Source organism: Manacus vitellinus, unplaced genomic scaffold (genome assembly GCF_001715985.3).
Source record: "Manacus vitellinus isolate BGI_N305 unplaced genomic scaffold, ASM171598v3 scaffold_41_pilon, whole genome shotgun sequence".
NCBI lineage: Eukaryota > Metazoa > Chordata > Aves > Passeriformes > Pipridae > Manacus > Manacus vitellinus.
Window position 1 is genome coordinate 6390480 of NW_021940545.1, and position 21108 is coordinate 6411587.

Below are 21108 nucleotides of genomic sequence, written 5' to 3' on the forward strand. Positions count from 1 at the left end.
GCGAGCGGCGACGCCGAGAGCCTGAGGCAGCGCCTGGCCCCCCTGGCCCAGCAGCTGGACCAGCGCGTGGGGCAGACCCTGGAGGCCTTCCGGCAGCAGGCAGCTCCCTTCGGAGAGGCCTTCGGAAAGCAGCTGGTGCAGCAGCTGGAGGAGATGCGCGGGAAGTTGGAGTCGGGTACCGCCGGAGTGGAGGATCACCTGCAGCTGCTGGAGAAGGAGGTGCGGGAGAAGGTGTCCGCCTTCCTCAGCACCATCCCGCCCCCCGAGAATTGAGTCCCCCCTGGTGCCACGGGGAGGTGACACGGGCTGGCCAGCCATCCCCACACACTCCGAGCATTCCCAGCCTCTGCCCGCAGCAGAAATAAACCTTGTGATGCACATGTTGGTCTGTGTCCTTCCTTCCCCACAGTATCCTGCTGTCCTGCCCCAGGACGGGCAACCTGGGCAACCTGGTCCAGCTGCTCTGAGGGGGGACCATCACCCTGAATGTTCTGGGGAACCTGGGAGAGGGCACAAAGGGGGAGGCAGGTGGGCGAGGGGCTCAGTGCTGGCTGGAGGTGGTGGCAGCCAGGTGAGCCCAAGGGCCAGCACGGGACCAGGGCCCCGACATCACCTCACTGGGGTGCCACAGCAGCCCGGGGGGCTCCAGAAGGGTAGAGCCCCGGGATGCAGCTGTGCATCCCCACTGTGCCGCGGAGGACGGGATTCTGCGGGCCGTGCTTCAGGAAGAGGAAAAGGGAACTGACTGAGCGATGGTCACAGCGAGCCCCTCGAGCCGTTCTGCTGGCGGGACGGGAAGGGAAGGGCTGGGATGAGACTGGAGAACGGCCAGCGCTGCCTGGAGCGACCTCACGCGTTGGCACAGGCGAGGGAGCCGCGCGGACTTCGGTGCCGGAACAGCGCCGGCGACTGCTCGGCGTTTCACCCCGGGAGCGCCGGACTTCGCCCCCCACCCAGGGTGCCCGTTTGTATTCCCGGGGGAAAAAAGCCGAGCACGGCGGGCTGGGTATCCGGCGGGAGCGGGCAGCCCCAGGAAAGGTGTGCTCTGTGCTCCCTGTCTGGGCTGCTGACACCGCTCATGCCACCCTTCCCTGGCACAGCCGGCGCCGGGCTCACCCTCCCGAACCCATCCCAGGGGTCCAGGCTCCCTTTCCACCCCCTCGGCCTCTGCGACAGGAGGTGCAGCCGGCGGCCCCATGCCCACCGCCCCGGCGGTTCCATCCAGCATTCCCTCTGGGATGTGAAGGTCGGCTTCGGGGCAGGGTCAGCGAGCGCGGGGGGCAGCGGGCGGTCAGGTGACCGTCCCCCAGGTCACCTCCCAGGAACGGGCACGGACCTCCACGTTGTGTTTACACGGAGTGAGGTCCAAAAAGCCTTCCCGTGCCGCAGGGCCTTATCGCCCGCTCCTCTGCTCCCCCCGGACCTATATAAGGGGAGCCGCGGGCCGGCTCCCGGCGGGAGGGACACGGGAGGCACCAAGAGCCAGGTGAGGGACGGGGACACCTTGTGCCTGGTTTGGCTTTGTGCAGCCGGAGGAGCTGGGTGTGAGTTCAAAGGTGCACAACGGCAGGGTTACAGGGGACCCCAGGTATTATGGGGGACCCCAGGTGTTTATAGGGGGACCCCAAGTGTTATGGGAGACCCCAGGTGTTACGGGGTGTGAAGCAGAGCCACCACCCTGTGAGCACTTGGCAGAGCAGCCTCTCCCATCTCTCCCACAGCCCAGCAGAGCCCGGCCCAGCAGACCATGCTGCTGAAGGCTGTGCTGCTCCTCTCCCTCCTGGCTGCCTTCCCAGGTGGGTGTGGGCACAGGGGCGGGGGGGGGGCAGCACCACGGACACCCCACTCATGCCACCCTCCCACCCTCAGTGTCACCGGCCCAGGCGGGGCAGGGCAGCTTCTGGGAATACCTGAGCCAGCTGACGGGGGACAAGGACAGCCTGGAGCATGGCCATGGCAAGCTGGGCAAGGACATCACGTGAGTACAGTGCCCAGGGTCCCCCAGCACAGCTAGGGCCCTGCTTCTCTCCCCAGGGGCACAGAAGCTCACGGGAAGGCCCTCGTGGGTGTTGGTGTTTATTAGGGGGCAGTGTGGGCACAGAGGGGTGCTGTGGTCAGTCAGGGGTGCTTGGTGACTGTCTCCTGCAGGAACCTGAAGGAGAGCATTCAGGATGGAGTTGGCTACATGGGAGACTTCCTGGGGAAGCTGTCACCCCTCCCCAGGGGCCCCCAGCCCCAGCTGTCCCAGGACTCGGACAGCCTGCGGAAGGTCATCCGGAGGGAGCTGGAGAGCCTGCGGGTGAAGCTGTCCCCGTACGTGGACGAGGTGCACCACCAGGTCGGGAAGCACCTGGACGACCTGCGGCACCAGCTGCAGCCGTTCACGGAGGAGCTGCTGGACGAGGTGTCCCTGCGGGCGCGGGAGCTCCGGCGGCAGCTGCTGCCGAGCCGGGAGGTGACGGCGCAGCTCCTGGAGGGTGCCGGCGAGCTCCAGCGCTTCATGGCCCACTACGCCGACAAGATCGCCTTCCACACGGACCAGGTGAAGGACATCTTCCACCCGTACGCCGACAGGCTGGTCACCGAGATCCACCGCAACGTGCAGGAGCTGCACCGCTCCGTGGCCCCGCACGCCCGCGCCACCCCCGAGCAGCTCAACCAGCACATCCAGGAGCTGTCGGCCAAGCTGACCCGCAACGCGCGGGACCTGCACCAGCAGATCCAGAAAAACCTAGAGCAGCTGAAGGCGAAGCTGAGCCTGTACCCCGAGAGCCTCGGGAAGCCCCCGGCCCCCCCCGGCCGATACCGGGAGGCGCTGGCTCGGGAGGTGCAGCGGCGGGTGGAGGAGTTCCGGCGGGACACCTACGTCCAGATCCAGGCCTTCACGCGGGCGCTGACCAGGAGACGGAAGGAAATGCGGCTGAGCTCAACGCACCGCGTCCGACCCGCCGAGGAGCGCGGGATGCGACCGCCGCCGCCCGTGGAGGACTGCGGGCGCAGCTGGACGCGCTGTGGCAGGGACCTGGCGCTCAAGGCCTGGCGGGCAGGCGGCAGGGGAAGCGGTTGATGGGCGGGGGTCCGGGCCCTGGGTCCGGGCATGAACCGCAATAAATGGCGCCGACATCGTGGCATGGGAGCACGTGTCACATGACAGCCCGGGGCATCGTGACGCGCCCTGGGACAGCGTATCGCCCCGCCACGTGACGGCGGCGGGCATCGCCCATGTCGGCGCTGGGGGCGATGGAAAAACGGGGCCCCGGGGTCGGGACGCCGGCTCGGGGGGGTCCTGTTCCGCCACCTCAGTCGCCGAACGTTAGTGCGAACAGCAGCCGGCGGAGATCGAGTCCCTCTGCATGAAAACTGCTTTCCGCAAGTGGAGGGAAGCGGGGAGAGCAGGGCTGGGAGCCCCCATGGGTCCTGCGGGGGTTCGGGGTGTGCAGGGTCCGGGGGTGTACAGGGGTCTGCCGGGAGTCGGGTGGGAGCAGGACAGGGTTGCGGGTGGGGGACAGCAGGGGGCTGGCAGGGATGTTGGGTCTCGGTACCAGGGGGCTGCAGGATGTGGGTACTGCGGTACAGGGGCTGCAGGAGCAATGGAGTGATCCACTGGGGGCCGCAGCTGGGGCGGGGGGCACTGGTGGGATGTGGAAAGGGAGGTGGGCAGGGGCTGCTGGGGTGGGAGAGGTTTGGGATCAGGGAGCTGCCCACGCCGGGAGGGGCTGACAGGGATGTGGGGCCTGCGGAACGCTGCCCTGAGGGTTCGGGTTCCCACGACAGGGAGTGACGCGGCTCCTGCTCACCAGGATCCCCTTCTTCAAAGAGATCATTGTCAGCTCCTTCTCCTGCGACAGCTGCTCCTGGTCCAACACAGAGATCCAGTCAGCGGGCAGGATCCAGGAGCAGGGCGTGCGCTACACCCTGGCTGTCACCTCGCGCCAGGTGAAGGGCACTGGGGGCTGCCCTGTGCACACCTTTGTCCCTCACGGGCTGGTCTGGCTCCAGCCACAAAGTGTTTATCTTCTGTGCTGTTTGGCAAATAGCTTTATTTGTTTGGCAGTAACTGTTCCAAGCACAAAATGTGCATGTTCCCAGTGGAGAGGGGGCTGGAGCCAATGCTGCTGCACAGCCCAGTGTGGGAGCCCCTGGATCTGCTGGGGATCCTAATGCTGCTCCCCAACTGTGTATACAGGACATGAACAGGGAGGTGGTGAAGACTGACTGTGCCATGGCTCGAATTCCAGAGCTGGACTTTGAGATCCCTGCCTTCTCCCAGAAGGGAGGTGGGTGACGTGCCCCCCAGCTCAGAGCAGTTTGGGGGGGTGCTGTGGTGTGTGAATGGTGCCATCACCTCTGTTTTCTTCCCCTCTCCAGTCCTCACCACCATCGAGGGGATCATTGACAGAGCTGTGGCAGGCCTGGAGCAGGACCAGCCCGTGCGCAGGGTGAGGTGCTGGGAAAGGGGGAGCTCCTCAGGGATGGCAAATCCGTGGGTTGATCATCCCCTGCCCGCTGGTGTTGTGCAGGGATGGTGGGGGAGAGCACTGGGGGCTCTTGTGCCAGGATCACCTTTGCCATCAGCTCTGGGCAGCCCCTGCAGCAGCTGGACTCAGTGATCTTGGAGGTCTTCTCCAACCGAAGTGATTCCGTGTCATCTTGCAGGCGACAGACGAAGAGGTGGCCAGGAAAATAGACGAGTTCATTGGAAAACTGAGGCAGCTGAAAGAAATGAATTCCCCCTTCACCTTTGTGAGTGCACACAGGAGGGAGGCCCCTGTTTGGCACGGGGAGTGCAGGATGGCTCCCTCAGGCTCCCTTTTCCCGCAGATCATCGACGATCCCTCAGGGAACAGCTTTGTGGAGAACCCCCACGCGCCGCGGCGGGACGATGCCCTCGTGGTCACCCACTACAGGAGGACCCCCCAGCAGGCTGCTATGCTGGGACTGGAGGTGACTGGGGGCTGCTGGGCCATGTGCTCTCAGCCTGGGGAGCAGGGCTGATGAATCCCTTGTTTCCTGGGAGACCTCAAATTAGGGAACCTGCTTCTCTTGCAGGGGGAGGAGGTGGATGCGAAGCCGCCTGACGCTGCAGAGGATCTGAGGGACGAGGTGGGTGATGTTGCAGTGCAGAGGTGACACCCAGGAGAGGTCTTCTGGGCTGACTGGGACATCCTGACCCCTCTTTTCCTTGCCCTGCCCCAGGTCCTGCAGTTCAACACCAACTGCCCTGAGTGCAACGCTCCGGCAAACACCAACATGAAGGTGGTGCGTATCCTTTGAGAGGGGTGGGCGTGGGTGGGGGTCTGCAGGGAGGTGGGGTGAGGTGAGGGTCCCTGTGCTGACCCTGGGCTCCTCCTGCTGCACCTGGATGGATTCTCTAGTGGAGCCTGCCAGGGTGCAGAGCTGTCTCAGGGCCGCTCACAGCGAGCTCCTGCAGTACCTCGGGAAGGACCGAGGCTGCTGCCTTGAGGTTTTCCTTGACTGTCTGCTCCAGAAATCCCACACTTCAAGGAAGTGATTATCATGGCCACAAACTGCGACTCCTGTGGGCACAGGACGAATGAGGTGAGCTGGAAAAGTGCTGACCTCTTTTTTTTTTTTTTTTTTTTTTTTTTTGTGTGGGGGGGTGGGTGCCTTTGTCCCTGAGCTCTGCTTCCCAGTGTGGTGGTTTGGAGCTAGGCTGGGAGAGAGGCTGGATTTGGGGGCGGTGTCAGGAGGTGCTTTATGCTGGGTGTTGAGGCTCTGTCCCAGGTTTGGGGTTGACTTCAGGCACTGTACCAGGTTTCCAGTGGCCTCTGGGCTGCTCTTAAAGCACCGTGGTGTGATTTGAGTGTGAATTGCATGGAGCTGACTGCCAACTGTTCCTAGGTGAAGTCTGGAGGAGCGATTGAACCACAAGGCACCAGGATTACCCTCTGGATTACAGACCCTTCTGACATGACAAGGGACATCCTGAAGGTACACTACCCTTGGATACCTGCCCTGTCCTCCTCTGGGGGCTGTGGGGAGTCCAGAGGGGCCCAGCCATCCCTCCATGGGGACTCACAGGGTGTTCACTGTCACAGTCCGAGACATGCAGTGTGGAGATCCCAGAGCTGGAATTTGAGCTGGGGATGGGAGCGCTGGGGGGGAAGTTCACCACGCTGGAGGGGCTGCTGAAGGACATCCGTGACCTGGTGAGTGTGCTGTGCCAGCCTGGTGGGGCTCAGCCCCCTCTGTGCCCCTGTTTGGGCTGGCCCTGGTTCTGGCTGCCTCACAGGTGCTCACCTGCCCTTCCAGGTGGAGAGGAACCCCTTCACTCTGGGGGACAGCTCCACGCCCAGCAGGACGGGGAAGCTGCAGGAGTTCATTGGGAGGCTGCAGGAGGTGAGTGTGCTCTGGATTCCCGTCCTCTGCCAGAAGTGCTGAAGGATTAGGAAGAGCCTTGATGGCTGGACCTGCTCTATTCCTGCAGATCATAGATGGGAAGAAAAAGGCTCACTTCATCATGGATGACCCTGCAGGCAACAGCTACCTCCAGGTACAGCCCTGGGCCCATGGTGTGGGCTCTTCTGTATTCCTCTGGGGGTTCTTGGGGGCAGGGTGCCCCAGCCTTTGGAAAGAGGGCAGTGCAGGAGGTTTTCCCCTCTCCCCACAGAACGTGTACGCTCCGGAGGAGGACCCAGAGCTGAGGGTGGAGCGCTACGAGCGCACCTTTGAGCAGAACGAGGACCTGGGGCTGAACGACATGAAGACGGAGGGCTACGAGCCTGAGGGCGCCTCGGGCCGGTAGCAGGGGGCGCTGGACCCCTCCGGCCCCTTTCCCAGCCGCTCTAGGGACCAGGACTTGATCTGGGGCCAGGACTCTTCTCCCCTTCCTGGGAGTCAGGGGAGCTGCTCCAGGCTGAAGGCAGCGGAGCTGGGCCTCGGGGCCTCCCTGCGGGAGGTGTTATGCTGATGGAGGGGACGGGGGACTGGAAATCGGGGCCGCGACCCCCAAATAAAGGTGTTTGGATAAAGATACACGGACAAAATAAGGGAGGCGCCGCGTGCTCCATTCACGCACGCTGGGCGCGGCTGGCCACGCCACGGCCCCAATCATGGCTCCCCAGGCTCCGATCGCGGCTGGCCACGCCCCCCGCCTTTAATGGCCATTTGCCGTCTGGCCACGCCCAATCGGCAGCTGTGTCTGTGGCCGCTCTGCGCTCCGCCACGCCCAACACAGCAGACACGGTGTGGCCGGCCGCCCTTCCCCTGGCAGGGCCGCGGCGGTTGCGCGTGCAGCGGCCGCGATGGCGGGCGTGTCCGGGGGTGTCCAATGGCCGAGTAACCTGCAGCGGGTACCCTGAGCGGCCCCGCGCGCCCGGCCCCAGCCACCGCCGGCCGCCGCAAGAAGACCGCCGGGCGCACGGCAGGGCGGGTGATCCCCGGGGGAAAAGGGGGCGGCGAGGCCTGCGGCGGGCCCGGGTTGCGCGGTGCCCCAAAATCTCCCCAGAACCCCGCCCTGAGCTCCCCTCCCGGGGCCGGGACGCTCCTGACGGTCTCCCCGCCCGCAGGATGCGGATCGTGGATGACGACGTGAGCTGGAACAGCATCGCCGCCGCCCCGCAGAAGGAGGAGGAGGAGGACGACGAAGCGGACATGCCTGTGGTGAGCCGGCGGTTTCAGACGCCAAATCCCTTCTCCTCCTGTTTCCCCGGGTGGGATTCCTGCTCGGAGCCCTGGAGAGCTGTGTGAGCTGTGTAGAGCCTGTTCTTAATGGCTGTACGTTTTCCAAGAGCACAGCAGTTCTGAGCATCGCAACAGCTGCTGGAACAAGGCAGGAGGAACTGGGCTGGCTGGTGGCTGCTGCAGTGTAGCTCAGGCTGGAAACCTTGGCAGTGAAGGGAGAAACGTTGAAGAAAAAGGCTTTGGAAAATTGTTTTGAGATTTCTCCCTGGGAAGGCAGCTAAAGGATGGTCACACATCAGTGTCCATCAGCAGTTCTGCTGAATAAGTTGTGTTGGAGGGTGGGAATCCTGCCTCTTTTTTCCTTCACAGCCCTCTTGTTTACCATGGTGATGTGTTTCCAGGTGGCAGAGTTCATTGACGAACGTCCTGATGAGGTGAAGCTCATGGAGGAATTCCGAACAAACTCCAAGTGGAAGCTTTTGGGAGGTGGGAGCAGAGCCTTCCACCCTCCCACCCTAATGTTTGACTGCTCTAAACAGTGACACAAGTTAAAACTAAATCCTTGAAACACTGGAGGGCTCCTGAGCTGTGCAGAGCCCTAACAGTGGTCACTCTCATTGTTTTCCTCTAGACCAGAACGAAGATTCCCAGAGTTCGGATATTTCGGGACCTGCCAAGTCTGCCACGAGGTATGGGGGGCTTCAACCAGGAATTCTGCTCTCGGTTCACTCTGGTTTTCTGGTTTTGTCTCTCTGGTTCTGCAGTTTCCAAGTGCTTTGCTGTAAATTGTGGGCACAGGTGTACATGGGACTTTTCCCTGCTGGATAACTCCTGCCTGGGAGGGGGGCTGGCAGCTCCCTGGGTGTGTGTGACATGGGGAACAGCGGTCCCATAGTCCTCTGACAGTGCCAGGAAAATCAGGGTGATGATTGCTCTCGATTTGAGTGATGGTGAGGGTGGAGAACTGAAAATTCCAGCTGTCCCATGATCTGGGCTCCTGGGAGGGTTTCTGGGGTGTGCTCTGGGGAGGCTGTGGCTCAGTGCTGCAGGTCCCTACACAGAGGTGCAGAATCCACGTGAACTCACCTTCACAGAGCTGTTTTCAGCCTTGACTGACTCCACAGCTCTGCAAGTTTTGTTTCTGAACACACCAAACACAAACTGAGCTCATTGTCACCTTCTCCTGTCCTTTCCCTCCCAGGCGGCAACGCCACGACTCCCCGGACCCTTCACCACCGAGGGGGGAACACAACGGCTCCCTGGACCCCTCTGCCCCGAGACGGCAGCGCCACGACACCCCTGATCCATCCCCCCCCAGGAGGAAACGCCACGACACCCCTGATCCATCCCCCCCCAGGAGGAAACGCCACGACACCCCTGATCCATCCCCCCCCAGGAGGAAACGTCATGACACCCCTGATCCATCACCCCCCAGGAGGAAACGTCATGACACCCCTGATCCGTCACCCCCCAGGAGAAAACGCCACGACACCCCTGATCCATCCCCTCCTAGGAAAAAACGCCACGATACCCCTGATCCATCCCCTCCTAGGAAAAAACGCCACGATACTCCTGATCCATCCCCTCCCAGGAGGAAACGCCATGATACCCCTGATCCATCACCCCCCAGAAAACAACGTCACGACACCCCTGATCCATCCCCTCCCAGGAGGAAACGCCACGACACCCCTGATCCGTCACCTCCCAGAAAACAACGTCATGACACCCCAGACCTGTCCCCTCCCAGGCTGCGACAGCGTCAGGACACTCCAGACCCCTCCCCTCCCCGGCGACGACGCCGTGACACGCCAGATCCGTCACCTCCCCGGAGGCAGCGTCACGACACGCCGGACTCATCTCCCCCCAGAAAACAGCGTTGTGACACCCCAGACCTGTCCCCTCCCAGGCGCCGCCGCCACGACACCCCGGAGCTGTCACCTGCCAGGAAGCAGCGTCACGACACCCCTGATCCATCCCCTCGGAGAGACAAGCCCAGCTCACCCAGTCTGAGGAAGAGCCGAACGAAAGGTGAGTGTGGGGACAGGTGGGACACACCTGCCCTGTGCCATGGGCTCTCCCCGCCCTGCCACCATGTTCCACGCTCCCACAGGTGGATCCACGGGTGGGTTGGTGCTCTGCAGGCATGACAGTGATTCCTGTTCCCTTGTATGGGATTATCAAATCTTCACACTCTGATCCGTTTCCTCCAGGACGGAGCTCTCCAGCTGGGAAGGGCCAGCATAGGTCACGGAGTCCCCCGGACCACTCCCCACATCGCCAGGACACCAGGGGATCTCCCAGGAAGGTAAGCATTGCCTCTTTCCTTTCTAGCTGTTTGTTGCTTCCTGCTGTGAACAAATGGAAGTCTAATGACTGGCAAATTGGGGAAGTTTTTGTACAAATGGCTTTACCAGGGCTGTCCCTGCTCTGTCCCTTGTGGTTTTGGGTGGTCCCTTGTTAGACCTCTGGCTCAGTGTGCTGTTCTCAGCCAGCTTAAACGTGGGGTTTGTTTGATTTCCAGGCAAACATGATGTCATCTGGGGTCAGAGCTGGCTTGGTGTCAGCGGAGGTGCTGCAGAAGGAGAAGCAGGAGCTCCAGAAGCCAGACAAAAGCATGAAGCACCTGGAAGGTGGGAATGTAGGAACACGGCCTGAGCCCAGCTTACCTTCTCCTTCTCTGCTTCAGCTGCTGTGGCTTTGGGTGACAGACTCTTTGGGAGAGTAGGACAAACAAAATGAAAGTTACAGCAATTGAATTGCACAGAGGTGGTGAAACATTCCAAAATGTGTGACTTGAGGCATCTGTCCCCTCCAGAGGAATCCCGGAACGCCAAGACGGTGTTCCGAGACAAGTCCGGGCGCAAGAGGAACCTGGCACAGGAGCAGCTGGAGCAGAGGCTGAAGGCTGAAGCAGAGGCCAAGAGAGAAGAGCAATATGCCAAGTGGGGAAAAGGGTGAGGTGCTCCCGATGCTCCCCATCTCCTGCCTTTTGCCTAGTTTGGATCTGCTTCCAGTCTGGTGGTGTTGCATTTCACTTCATCCCAAGTTTGGGTCTGGACCAGGGGAGTGCATGTTCCACATGTCTTACAGACCCCTCAGTTGTTCCCTGTGTTGCTGGAGGTGCATTGGGAATGCTGCACACCCAGTGGGAGTTGAGGAGCGTGATGCATCCTGCAAACTGAACAAGTCCCGGGGAACGATTGCTTGGGTTTGGGTGAAACTCTGTGTTTTCCAGGCTGGCACAGGAGAGGCAGCAGCAGCAGAACGTGGAAGATGCCATCAAAGAGATGCAGAAGCCCTTGGCCCGTTACATCGATGACCAGGATCTGGATCGAATGCTGAGGGAGCAAGAGAGGGAAGGAGACCCCATGGCTGCCCTCATCAAAAAAAGGAAGGCCAAGGAGAACAAGGAAAAAGGTTTGGCTCTGGAATTACACCTGTGTGTGGTTTAATGCCTCAGCAGTGTAGAAAGGCAGCTGCTCTTCTGTAAATTGCTGGAACAGCTGAGTCCTGAGGGACTTTCTCTGTGGTCTCTGGAGTTACTGCCTTGTTACCAGTAATGGTGACTGTGATTTCTTAGCTCAGAGCAGGATCTGCTGAGTTAAAACTCGGCAGGGTGCAGTTTGCTGAAGTGGGCCTTTGGGAGCTTCCTCTGGGAGCTGGGAGGCTGTCAGGTGGCCTGTGCACCCTGCCTGTGTACCTGCAGACACCCCTTGGATGGGTGAGGATGTGACCCCCTGGTTGTGCTGAAAACAGCTGTTCTGCTCTTTTTGTTCCAGAAAAACCCAGGTACAAGGGACCAGCACCTCCACTCAACAGGTTTAACATCTGGCCCGGGCATCGCTGGGACGGTGTGGACAGGTACTTGTTTCTGTTAAAATAGGGTAAAAATAAGTGAATTTTGCTTCAGAGTGACCATAGTGTAAAGATTCCCAGTTACTGGATGAGTGAGGTTGTTGGCAGTTGGAAGTTTGAATAGATTAAGTTACAAATGGGTGATGGGACAGAAGGACAAGGCTGGTACTCTCAGGAGGGGTGTGAGTAACCTCAGAGATGTGAACTGTTGGTAACCACAGTAACCAGAGCAAATGTAGTGGAAAACTTGTAGGACCTCTACCAAGCTTTGTGGCTTCAGAAAAGCTTCTGCCCAGCAGCTCCTGGTCACCTGGGTGTCCCTTTGCAGGTCCAATGGGTTCGAGCAGCAGCGCTTTGCCCGGATTGCCAACAAGAAGGCAGTGCAGGAACTCGCCTACAAGTGGAGTGTTGAGGACATGTAGGTGAGACAAGAACTGTGCAGAGCTCCTGGAGCGATCCCCTGGACATCACCTGCTGCCAAAGCTGTGAAGAGTGGCCTGCTCTCCCTGGAACAAGCCCTGTCCTTGGCATCCAGTATCCCAGTGGACCATCTTCTGAGAGGCAAGGCTGGATTCCCTGTCAACCAGGGACAAGCTCAGAGACTTGCAGGGGCCACTGCCTGCAGGAGCCCCCAGCTTTCTGTGGAAGACACTGGTTTCTGGTCCCTTTAGATGTCTTCTAACAAACTCTTTTGTTCTATGCCAAATGCTGTGACCTCTGAGAGTGGTTCCCAAGCCTCAGGTGTCCTAAATCTCAGGTGAAAATATGCCGAATGCTTGGTCTCGAGGGAGTTACACTCATGCAGTGGGTTGGTCTGCTCCAGAACTCACGTTAAGTTTAGCTTCTGAACTTCTGCTGAGTTTGTGTAGTTATTGTGCCCTGTAGATCCCAGAGTCACCAAAGTGCAGTGAAGTTCAAACTCAGCTTCTCCTGGCCCTGTCCAAGCAGGAAAGTGAGCAGGGAATGCTCTGGCACTAGAAGAGCGACCTGCATTGGGCAGCAGGATCTTCTGGAGCGCCAGCAACTCTTTGGGGGGGTCCATTTCTTGTGCAAGTAAAAGTATGGAGAGTGGTTAAATTGCCTCCCTTATACTTTGGAGCAGCTGGTTCCCCCAGACCCTTCTGGACAGTGCTGATCTCAGCACTTCCCCCACGCTGCTGCCTGGGGCTCTGGTGTGAAGTGCAACAACCCCTCCCCTGTGATCAGATTTGTCAGTCTCAGAGCTGGAGGCCGGGCAGAGCTTCCCTTAATCCCTGCGTGCCAGAAAGCACTTGTGGAAATAAATACAGTTGTTCTTGTTGAGGGGCTGGGGAGCAGGGATGGAATGCAGGCAGCAGTTTCCATGGAGATGCCTTGGCTGCAGCAGTGGGCAGGGGCAGGGCAGGATCGCTCTTTCCAGGGATTCTCCAGCGTTAGGAGGGCTGTGGGTGGGAGGGATAATGGCAAAATCTGCCCTGGAGTGCCAGACTCTTGGGACTTCCCAGTTTTTTATCCCTGTGTAACGTTTCTAGCAGTCCTGGAATTGGTGTGTACACCTGTAAATAACACCTTTCTTTTTTTACGTGATTTTGTGTGGTGGTGGTTTTTCCAAGGTGGGTAAATCTTTCCCAGCCTGGGCCCTGTTGCAGCCTGTTGGGCAGGGAATGGTTTGGGAGTGGGAGGTGATGGTGTGAGGTGGGGGCTCCCAGGGTGTTGTCAGCCTGCTCAGGTATTTCCAGTTGTACTTCCCCCTTCTGTCATCAAGGTCCTATTTTTTTGCCCCTGTAACCTGAGGCAGGTGCAGCCTTGACAAGTGCAGTTCCACTTGACACACACTCATTTTTGCTCTCACTTATCTGAGTGCTGCTGGAAATGTGAAAAAACCTACTGTGGAATGATTGAATTTGCCCTTGTGAGCAGAGTTGTCGCTCAGGTGGATGCTGGTACCTTCCTCACCTGCTTAGTGACAGTGGCTGCTCTTGCAGAGCCACAGTCACAGCTGGCTCGTGTCATAGCTGGAATTATAAGCTGCTCTTAGGGAAGTAAAGCAATTTTAATGCTTGTACTAAAAAAAATGTTGTGCTTAGGACCTGGAAGCAGTATCGAGTTCTGCTCTTGCAGCTGATTTTGAAAGCTGGGGTTTAAAAATTTTAGAGGTACTACCCTGGGGACCTCCTCGTTCATCACAATGCTGGGTTTATACATCTGTTGTATGTTTGTTACCAGATATTTTGTTTTTAAGATGCATCTATGCAAAATGAGGGCACAGGGAGCTTGGGTGATGATCCTGTCCCCGTGTGCTGCCCAGGGAGCAGGGAGGCAGGTTTGTCCCCATGCCCTTGCTCTGCATCCCACATGTCCTGTCCCACATGTGGCCTTGTCTGAGCAATTCTAGCAGCAGAGCAATTGGAGAATGCTGTGGGATCCTCTGGGACGAGCGGGGTGATGGAGATGGAGGAGTGACACCGGGACGTGGATCTCTTCATTAGTGGTTCTGGAAGGGCACAGCCCCCGTCTTGGCATAGAGCAGCAACTTTGATTAGCTTTAACCCAAAAAAATGAATATTAAAATCTTAATTTAATTTAAACCACTGTCATTCACAGTCATGGCAAACAGCGAGCAGAGTAATTATTATGCAAATGAGACAGATAGAAAAATGATTAATAATTGCGCAAATTAAAAATTATTGTAAACATCCTGTGACTAGTGATAAGTCGGGGAGGAGCATGCGGGGGAGGCAGCGGGGCTCAGCCACCTCCTGCATCCTGATTCCCTCATTAGTGGGATCAGCTAACGAGGAGCCCAGGGGTGTCTGGGGGAAGCTGGGGCCTGGCTCCCGAGGGTGGGACAAGAGGGCTGAGCTCAGAATCTGCTCCAGCTCCTGTCTTTACACTCTGTTACTCTGAGAAAAGCTGGGGTTTAAGCCGTTTTCCTCCTTTTTGGAGTCCCTGAGGTCCTGCCACTGCCTGTCTGTCCCTCTGGAGCTGGCACTGGCATCCCAGCAGCCTCCCCCTGCCCAGCCCCCAGACAGGCACCTGCTAATGACCCTGGGAGCTTCCCCCAACAATTAACAAGCTCATTTGTCTGGTGTTCTGCTGCTAATTGCACAACAGTACTTTTTCCCCTGTTTTCCTTTCCTACTTTTGCAAGGAGCAGGATAATACCAGTAACAGGCTCTCTCTGGCTCGTGGGCTTCCGTGGGCACTGCTCGTGTCAAGGACGAGCAATTAAGCTTGGCTTCACGCGTCGTAATTAGATTTTTGTTGATGAGCTCATGGTAATGTGTTTAGATTAAGAGCTTAATTCCTGGGGTGTGACACTGCCTGCCCCCAGGAGCCCCCTGCCCACGGGAGGGGGACTCGTGGGGCTGGTGGGAGGGATGGTCCTGGGAAGGGACCCTTGGCCACCCTGTGTCTGTCCTGCCACACCTGTCCTGTCACACCTGTCCCTGTGAATGTGGCTTCTCCCCCCCTCACCTGCCTCTTGGCTGTTGTTTTTTTAACAGCTCCAGCAAAGTGGATTCTGGAAGTGCTGTGTTATTGCACCGTTTCCTGCTGAGTTCTATTATTTTTTAATTAAAAAGAGCCTGAGATTTGTCATTTAATTTCTCTCTAACTGGCAGCAGCTCCAGGTCGCGGGTGCTGGGAAGAGCTGGTGGCTCCCTAAATCGTCCCAGGCTTTCAGCAGGGAGCACTGGGGGATGGTGCCACAGTGGGGTCCTCCCAGGGCACCCCCCTCCCCATTTCTTTTTGGGGGAGAAGAGTTTTTCCCGGCAACTCCATCCCACAGCAGGGCTGGGAATGAAGATCCCCGAGACCGACAGGTTAGTGATTGTATATGCATATGTGCACTTTCCCTAATTATGGAATAATTAGGGACACGCAGAGATAAAAATTACTAATAATATTTACTCTAGACTCTTATTTTTTTCAATAACCTCTCTCTCTCTCTCTTCCTCCTTTGCCGAGTCTTGGTGGAAATAACTTTGCAGATCCCAGTTAATGAATATTTGTAAATGCAAGAGCATTCGGCACCGGAATATCCAGAGGGCATCCTCTCTCTGCCTTGTAATTTTTTTTCACCAGATATTTAATATTTATGGTTCCACAGCCTCGTGAATAAAGAGCCACCCGCAACCCCCCAGGAGCTCGGGGGCCGGGATATTTATGGCGCTTCCTCTTTTCCTTTTCAATTACAAAGACACCTCACATAATTAAGTGCTAATAACCTTGTTAATCTAAAATTGATACTCTTTCTCCTGGCTATCTCTTAATAGAATTAAAAACAGATTAATAATCAAGGGTAGGAGGCATGGCGTGCAATTCAGGGAGAGGGGCCACGCTCCAGCCCCTCCCTGTGCTCCCGGGAGCTGGAGCTGGAGCTGGGCTGGGATGGGCAGCAACGGGAAAGGGGCTGCCAGGGAGATGTATTTTCCCTCGTGCTCTTTACACAGCTTAAATTTTTAAGACAAACAGCCATGTAACACCATCTCCTAATGAAACTGTTTTTTGTTAATTAATTATGTATCAAGGCTCATTTTCATGCGCAGCCCGGCTCCGCTTCCCCTCTGCCGAGCCTTTGATCTGTCAGAGGCTAAATGGGAGATAAATAATCAAATTGAGAAGCAGCCTGGATGGAAATAAACATGTTTTAGATGCGTTATCTGGCGGGTAGAGCAAGGCCCTGGGTAATTGGGCTCATGGTTCAGCCACGCTCTGCTGCACACCCAGGGTGTGGGAAGGTTCCCGTGCCTCAGTTACCCTGTGGCCACCCCTGGGGGAAAGCACTGTGTCCCCACCATGGAATGGGGTCTCAGGGGCAGCCTGGCCGCCCCTGCCTCCTCCAGAGTGTCTGCTCATCCTCTCCAGGAGCAGGAGGACGTGGAGGACCCCCTCTGCACTAAACTGATGAAGAGTTAAAACTGCAGCATTTCTTTCTTCCAGTCCACGAAAGATTCCGGCAGCTCCGGGCCACAACCGCTCCGTGCCCGGGGTAGTTGGGATGTTGGCAGTGGACACGGTTTCAGCATAATTTAACACAATCTCTACCAATTTGTTACACCTAAGTGGAGGCAGATGTGCATCCATATTCATTTTGGAGGAACTTCAGGAATTATAACTTCATCAGCCAAGGCTGCCCGCCGCTGCCGCCAGCCCGAGTTCCTGTGCAGGAGAAGGTGAGGATGGCAGTGCCCGGAGCCTGGTCCCCTCTACTGTGGGGACAGGGATTGCAGGGCTGACAAAGCGAGGCCCACGGCCTCGGCTGCTCCGAGGGATGCCCATGGCCACCTCCCCAGTGACTGTGGCTGCTCCAGGGGATTGCAGCAGCGGTGGCCAAGGGCAGGACCCTCTGCCTGTTGGCACCTCTGGCCCCAGGGCCAGGCTGGTGCCCTGCTGTAAACCAAGTGTTGCTCCAGCAGTAAACACCCTCCAGAAGGAATTCCAGATTATAACTGTGGAGTGCTTTATGTCCCTGATGCCCTGGCAGTGTTCTGGCCCTTGTGTAATTACTGGCTAACGAACAGATTTCCTCCTGAAGGGCCCTTCTCTGAGCGCTGCAGCACCCACGGCTCTGCCCACCTACCCTGGGGGAGCCCCTTCTGCTGAGTGCATCGATGGGGGGCTGTGGAGAGCCCCAGAGAGCAATGCTGGCAGCAGGGATTAGAGCTCTTGGCTGCTGCTCACACCACAGCCTTCCTCAGCCTCCTCATCCCGCTCGGCACTAACAGCTCCTTGCCCCTGGCTGTGTTCCTGTTGGGATCCCAGGGAGGTTTACAATGGGAGGTTTCTCAGTGGATTAGGAGGGAGTTTATTATATTGCAGCAGCTCCTCTTTAGGGTGTTTGGGTGGTGATGTGGTTGTTTCCTCTCTTGGTGATGCAGTTGTTTTCTCTCCGGGTGCCGTGCTGGGACATTGGCCAAATCCAGCCCTGCTCAAGTGCCGTGCCATGAGGTCCTCAGCCTAGAGGAGAGGAGCCCTGTTCCAGGCAGAGGACATGGAGACACCACATCCCCTTCCTGGCCAGCGCAGCTCCAGTGCTACAGGTGAGCACCTGCGACCTTGCCCTGTGCCAGGGTGGGCAGGGAGGAGGGAGCAGTGCTGGGAGGCTCCAGCCTGGCTCCCACGGGATGCCCTTGCTGGGATGCCAGTGTGTGCTCGGGTGGCTGTGCCAGGGTGCCATTGCAAACCCAGCCCCAGGGATGGTGCCCAGTGGGACCATCCAGGGTGCCCACTGGAACCACCCCGCCCTGGGCAGCCCGACTTTGTGTGCCACCACCCCTCCAGGCCCCACTCCCGCTGCTGGGAGGTGAAGCCAAGCACAGAGCAATCAAAGGGAGCACTCAGAGAGCCTTGTCCCCTCCAGGCTTGCCCCGGGCCCTGCCTTTGGGCTTCTGAAGGCTTTGCTCCAGCGGTGTCAGTTCTCATTAATCCACACATCAAAGCTGGGGCTGCCAAACATCCTGGAGAGACTGTGTGGGATTCCTCAGCGGTGTGGCAGGCGGGGAGGCAGAGGGGCAGCTGTGCAGGGGGGCTCAGGGAAGGGAGGGGGGCTCCAATGCTCTGGCTCGTGCCCACGGAGCCCTGAGGGAGCTGCCAGGGGCTACATAGGGAAGGTGTGGGATGTCCCTGGACAAGAGACAACTGGACATGGCACTCAGTGCTCTGGTCTAGTTGACAAGGTGGTGATTGGTCAAAGGCTGGTCTTGATGATGATCTTGGAGGTCTTTTCCAACTTGTCCCAACTGTTTCTCTGATTCTGTGAAGGAAGGGCCCTCCTGCAGCAAGATCTCCCATGTGTCACGTGTATGCAAGCAAGGAAAAGAGGTTTAGCAGGAAAACACACAAAAAAAAACCCCCACAGAAGGTGCTCCTGTGCACTGGAGAGTGGGATTTGCCCGCCAAGGTCCTCTCCGAGCCGCTGTCAGTGCAGACTGGGATTCCCTGCTCAGCTCCAGCGTGGCTCAGCATTCCTCGAGCTGAGCTAATCAGGTCAATGCATTTTTAACAGGGTATAGGAAATCTTTATATTTTTTGTCAGGCTCATTCTTCTCCCCCGTCTCTCTGTAGGGGCTGAATTATTTAATGCTGAATATCAAGCAGAGCTGGTTTCCCTTTGCCAGGTGCTGACAGTGCAGTTTGGGGCTGCTGAGATTGGCAGGTGGCTGCGCTTTGAGCTGGGCCAAGGGGGAACCCATTGTAGCAAGCAGATTACCTGCTTCCAGCTGGATTTACAGAGAAACTTGTGTCCCCCTTCCTGGCATTGGAACAAGAAGGATAGAGCTGGATAAGGGATGAGCATCCAGTGCCAGGACTGGGTGCTCACAAACAGTGCTGTTCCCAATTTCCCGAACCCTGATCCTAACCTATCTCCTGTGCACAGTGAGAATGTCTATTGGAGTTTGGGGGTTGATTATTTCCATCCTGGGAAAGGACTGGAAGAGCAGGCAGAGTAGGGCACCAGGGGATCTGGCAGCCTCGCCCCAGCAGCTCCCTGGTTTGTGGTGTGTCTCTGGAGGGGTGGCCTGGAATTGGGTGACAGGCAAGGATCACCCGCCGGGCACACAAACACAAAAGGCTGGTTTGTGTATCGGGGTTTATCTTTCCCATTAATGGCTTTCTAAATTGGTGGCAGTGGAGCAAAAAACCCAATCTGAACTCGGAGCATGCATGATTACTATTGTAATAACCTTGGCTAATAAGAATATGATGTGGTGTTAGGCTGGGAAAGAAAACACATTTCTCATTAGCTTTTTGATTAATTACTCCACATAATTTCCTAGGGGGACATGCCTGGGACTGATTGCCTTTGCTTTTGACGCGTGGAAGTGGTTTACCTTAACTTAATAATTTTCTCGGTGACATTTTAATGGCAGGCCTCAATTAATCTTCAGTTGCTGGGTGGAGGGGAGGCCCTCACTCTTCTAGGGGTTCAGAGCACCACCTTTGCCCACCCTTCTGTGGGGCAGGGCAGAGGAGCTGCCTGAGGGCGAGCGATGCTCCATCGGCAGCCGTTCGGGTTCTGAGATCCTGGTCCTCCTTTCCCTGCCCCTTCCTGGTCATGCTTGGCCTCCCAGGGCTTTAAATACCTGGGAATGCAACAGCTGTGCAGCCACATCCTCACCCAGCACTGCCAGGGATCCAGCTGTTTGGAGGCATATGTTTACATGGCCTGGAAGCGACCGATTTCCTTCCGTGCATTATAACATAAATATTTTACAGGAGCTAAAATATTCAACGCTCGTTTGATGTTGCCACATGGAGCGGGATCAAATGAGGGTGGGAAGGAGGGGAAAACACGAGAGGGGAGCAAGAAGAGACTCATTTGTTTCCCTGCCTGAAAGTGGAATGATGCTGCATATTTCTGTGTCAGGAAATTACCCAGAACAGAGATCTCTGCTCACTGCTCCAGGAGCAGGTGCTTGGCTGGCACTGATGTGGCACCACACAGAGCCATGTCCAACGTGGCTGAGGGGTAGTGCCAGCATGGGAAATGCCCCAGTGGCACATCCTGCACCTGGGATGTGCATCCCGCATCCCAGGAGCATCCAAAATCCCTCCCTACGCTCTCCAGCCAAGCCTGTGCTCTATACCAGCATTAAAACATTGGCAGGTCCAGCCAAATTCCAACTAAACGGAATAGCAGCGTAATTCCAGGTCTTGCCCTGCTATCCTGGCATTTCTGGGGGTGCTGCCTTGGTGCTGCCCTGGGGGCAGCCGCTGCTGTGCCCATGCCAGGGCTGCAGGATGGAGGGAGTGAGGCAGGAGGGTGCAAATCCCTGGGAGCAGGGATGCAGCCCCAGACTGAGGGGCAGAGGGAAGCTGCTGCCCTGCACACTCCGATCCACTTTTGACAGCTCTGTGTGAGCAGGATTTGCTCGGCCAGCCGGGCTGGGAGCTGGGAAGCCACGCCGAGCTCAGCCGAGTGTGCAGGGAGGATAGACGGGATTACCGCCCAAATCCCGCTCCTGCTCCACAGCCACAGCTGCCTCCTCCCATCAAGCACAGCCTGGGGGACGAGGAGCAGCCCAAAAGGCACTGCCAGAGGTCCCTGCAGAAGCCCTGGGGCTCTGGTCTGGGGGGTGGGCACGGCCAGGCAGCACCCCCGGCCTCGCCGGCCCAGCGGCAGGAGCTGACCGGGAGGAGAAGCGCCAGAGATATTTATGTTTCCATCCAAATGCACGGATCAAAGCTGACACTTTAATCTATTCAACAACATCTCAAGGATAAAAAAGTTGCAGGCAAATCACGGGCCTAAATTGGTAATATATTTTGGCTTGTCAGTTGACAAATCACTTTACAAACCCCCTCTGCATCTTCCTGTGGTTCCCTGGGTGTGCCAGGTTGGGATGTGCCAGCTTCCAGCCCCTGTGTCCCGGTGTTTGTGCCACAGTCCTGCTCATGAGAGGTGCTCAGAGCAGAGTTAGGCAGCATGGAGTTGGGGTTGTTGGTGCTTAGGTTTGCTCTCAGTGTTTCTTTCTATCACTCACATTTTACTCCTCTTCATGGCCTTGGGGTGGCTGGGGACACAGCTGTCCCAGCCCACTGTGGTGGTCATGGCACACCATCCCTGTGGAGTCCAGTGGAACAGCCAAGGAGTCCCTGCCAGACAAAGTTTGGAGCAGAGGGAGC

General features: G+C 57.7%; 4 protein-coding genes across 4 annotated transcripts in view; all 4 read left to right on the forward strand.

The window, feature by feature from the left end:
• LOC115307689 (apolipoprotein A-IV-like) overlaps nt 1–378 on the forward strand; it is a 1792-nt gene extending 1414 nt beyond the window's left edge. The window contains exon 2 of the mRNA XM_029962076.1: nt 6–378. Coding sequence (XP_029817936.1) covers nt 6–273 — 268 coding nt within the window. The 3' untranslated portion in view covers nt 274–378. The remainder of the gene's footprint in view (nt 1–5) is intronic.
• Nucleotides 379–991: 613 nt separating this feature from the next.
• LOC108640726 (apolipoprotein A-V-like) lies at nt 992–3111 on the forward strand. The gene is given in 5 exon segments (XM_029962077.1): nt 992–1544; nt 1722–1796; nt 1870–1978; nt 2149–2987; nt 2990–3111. Coding segments are annotated over 5 exon segments (1611 nt in total). The 5' UTR covers nt 992–1078.
• Nucleotides 3112–3653: 542 nt separating this feature from the next.
• ZPR1 (ZPR1 zinc finger) lies at nt 3654–7007 on the forward strand. Its single transcript, XM_018076204.2, has 13 exons — nt 3654–3936; nt 4187–4277; nt 4369–4439; nt 4657–4743; nt 4822–4944; nt 5050–5103; nt 5197–5263; nt 5489–5559; nt 5863–5952; nt 6060–6170; nt 6274–6360; nt 6449–6514; nt 6632–7007. The coding sequence occupies exons 2-13, from the start codon at nt 4190–4192 to the stop codon at nt 6764–6766; spliced, it is 1050 nt and encodes a 349-aa protein (XP_017931693.1). The 5' UTR covers nt 3654–3936; nt 4187–4189; the 3' UTR covers nt 6767–7007.
• A 523-nt stretch (nt 7008–7530) lies between these two features.
• BUD13 (BUD13 homolog) lies at nt 7531–13065 on the forward strand. The gene is made up of 10 exons (XM_018076472.1): nt 7531–7623; nt 8046–8130; nt 8276–8333; nt 8846–9672; nt 9855–9949; nt 10166–10274; nt 10460–10598; nt 10880–11061; nt 11424–11505; nt 11828–13065. The coding sequence occupies exons 1-10, from the start codon at nt 7531–7533 to the stop codon at nt 11919–11921; spliced, it is 1764 nt and encodes a 587-aa protein (XP_017931961.1). The 3' UTR covers nt 11922–13065.
• Nucleotides 13066–21108: the final 8043 nt, after the last annotated feature.

Bases quoted from the DNA above. Each gene is read 5' to 3' on its own strand.
- BUD13 (XM_018076472.1), top strand. From the start codon at position 7,531: ATGCGGATCGTGGATGACGACGTGAGCTGGAACAGCATCGCCGCCGCC. The intron at 8,334-8,845 runs GTATGGGGGGCT...TTTCCCTCCCAG, and splicing joins CCTGCCAAGTCTGCCACGAG to GCGGCAACGCCACGACTCCC. The intron at 10,599-10,879 runs GTGAGGTGCTCC...TGTGTTTTCCAG, and splicing joins TATGCCAAGTGGGGAAAAGG to GCTGGCACAGGAGAGGCAGC.
- ZPR1 (XM_018076204.2), top strand. From the start codon at position 4,190: ATGAACAGGGAGGTGGTGAAGACTGACTGTGCCATGGCTCGAATTCCA. The intron at 4,440-4,656 runs GTGAGGTGCTGG...GTCATCTTGCAG, and splicing joins AGGACCAGCCCGTGCGCAGG to GCGACAGACGAAGAGGTGGC. The intron at 5,560-5,862 runs GTGAGCTGGAAA...AACTGTTCCTAG, and splicing joins GTGGGCACAGGACGAATGAG to GTGAAGTCTGGAGGAGCGAT.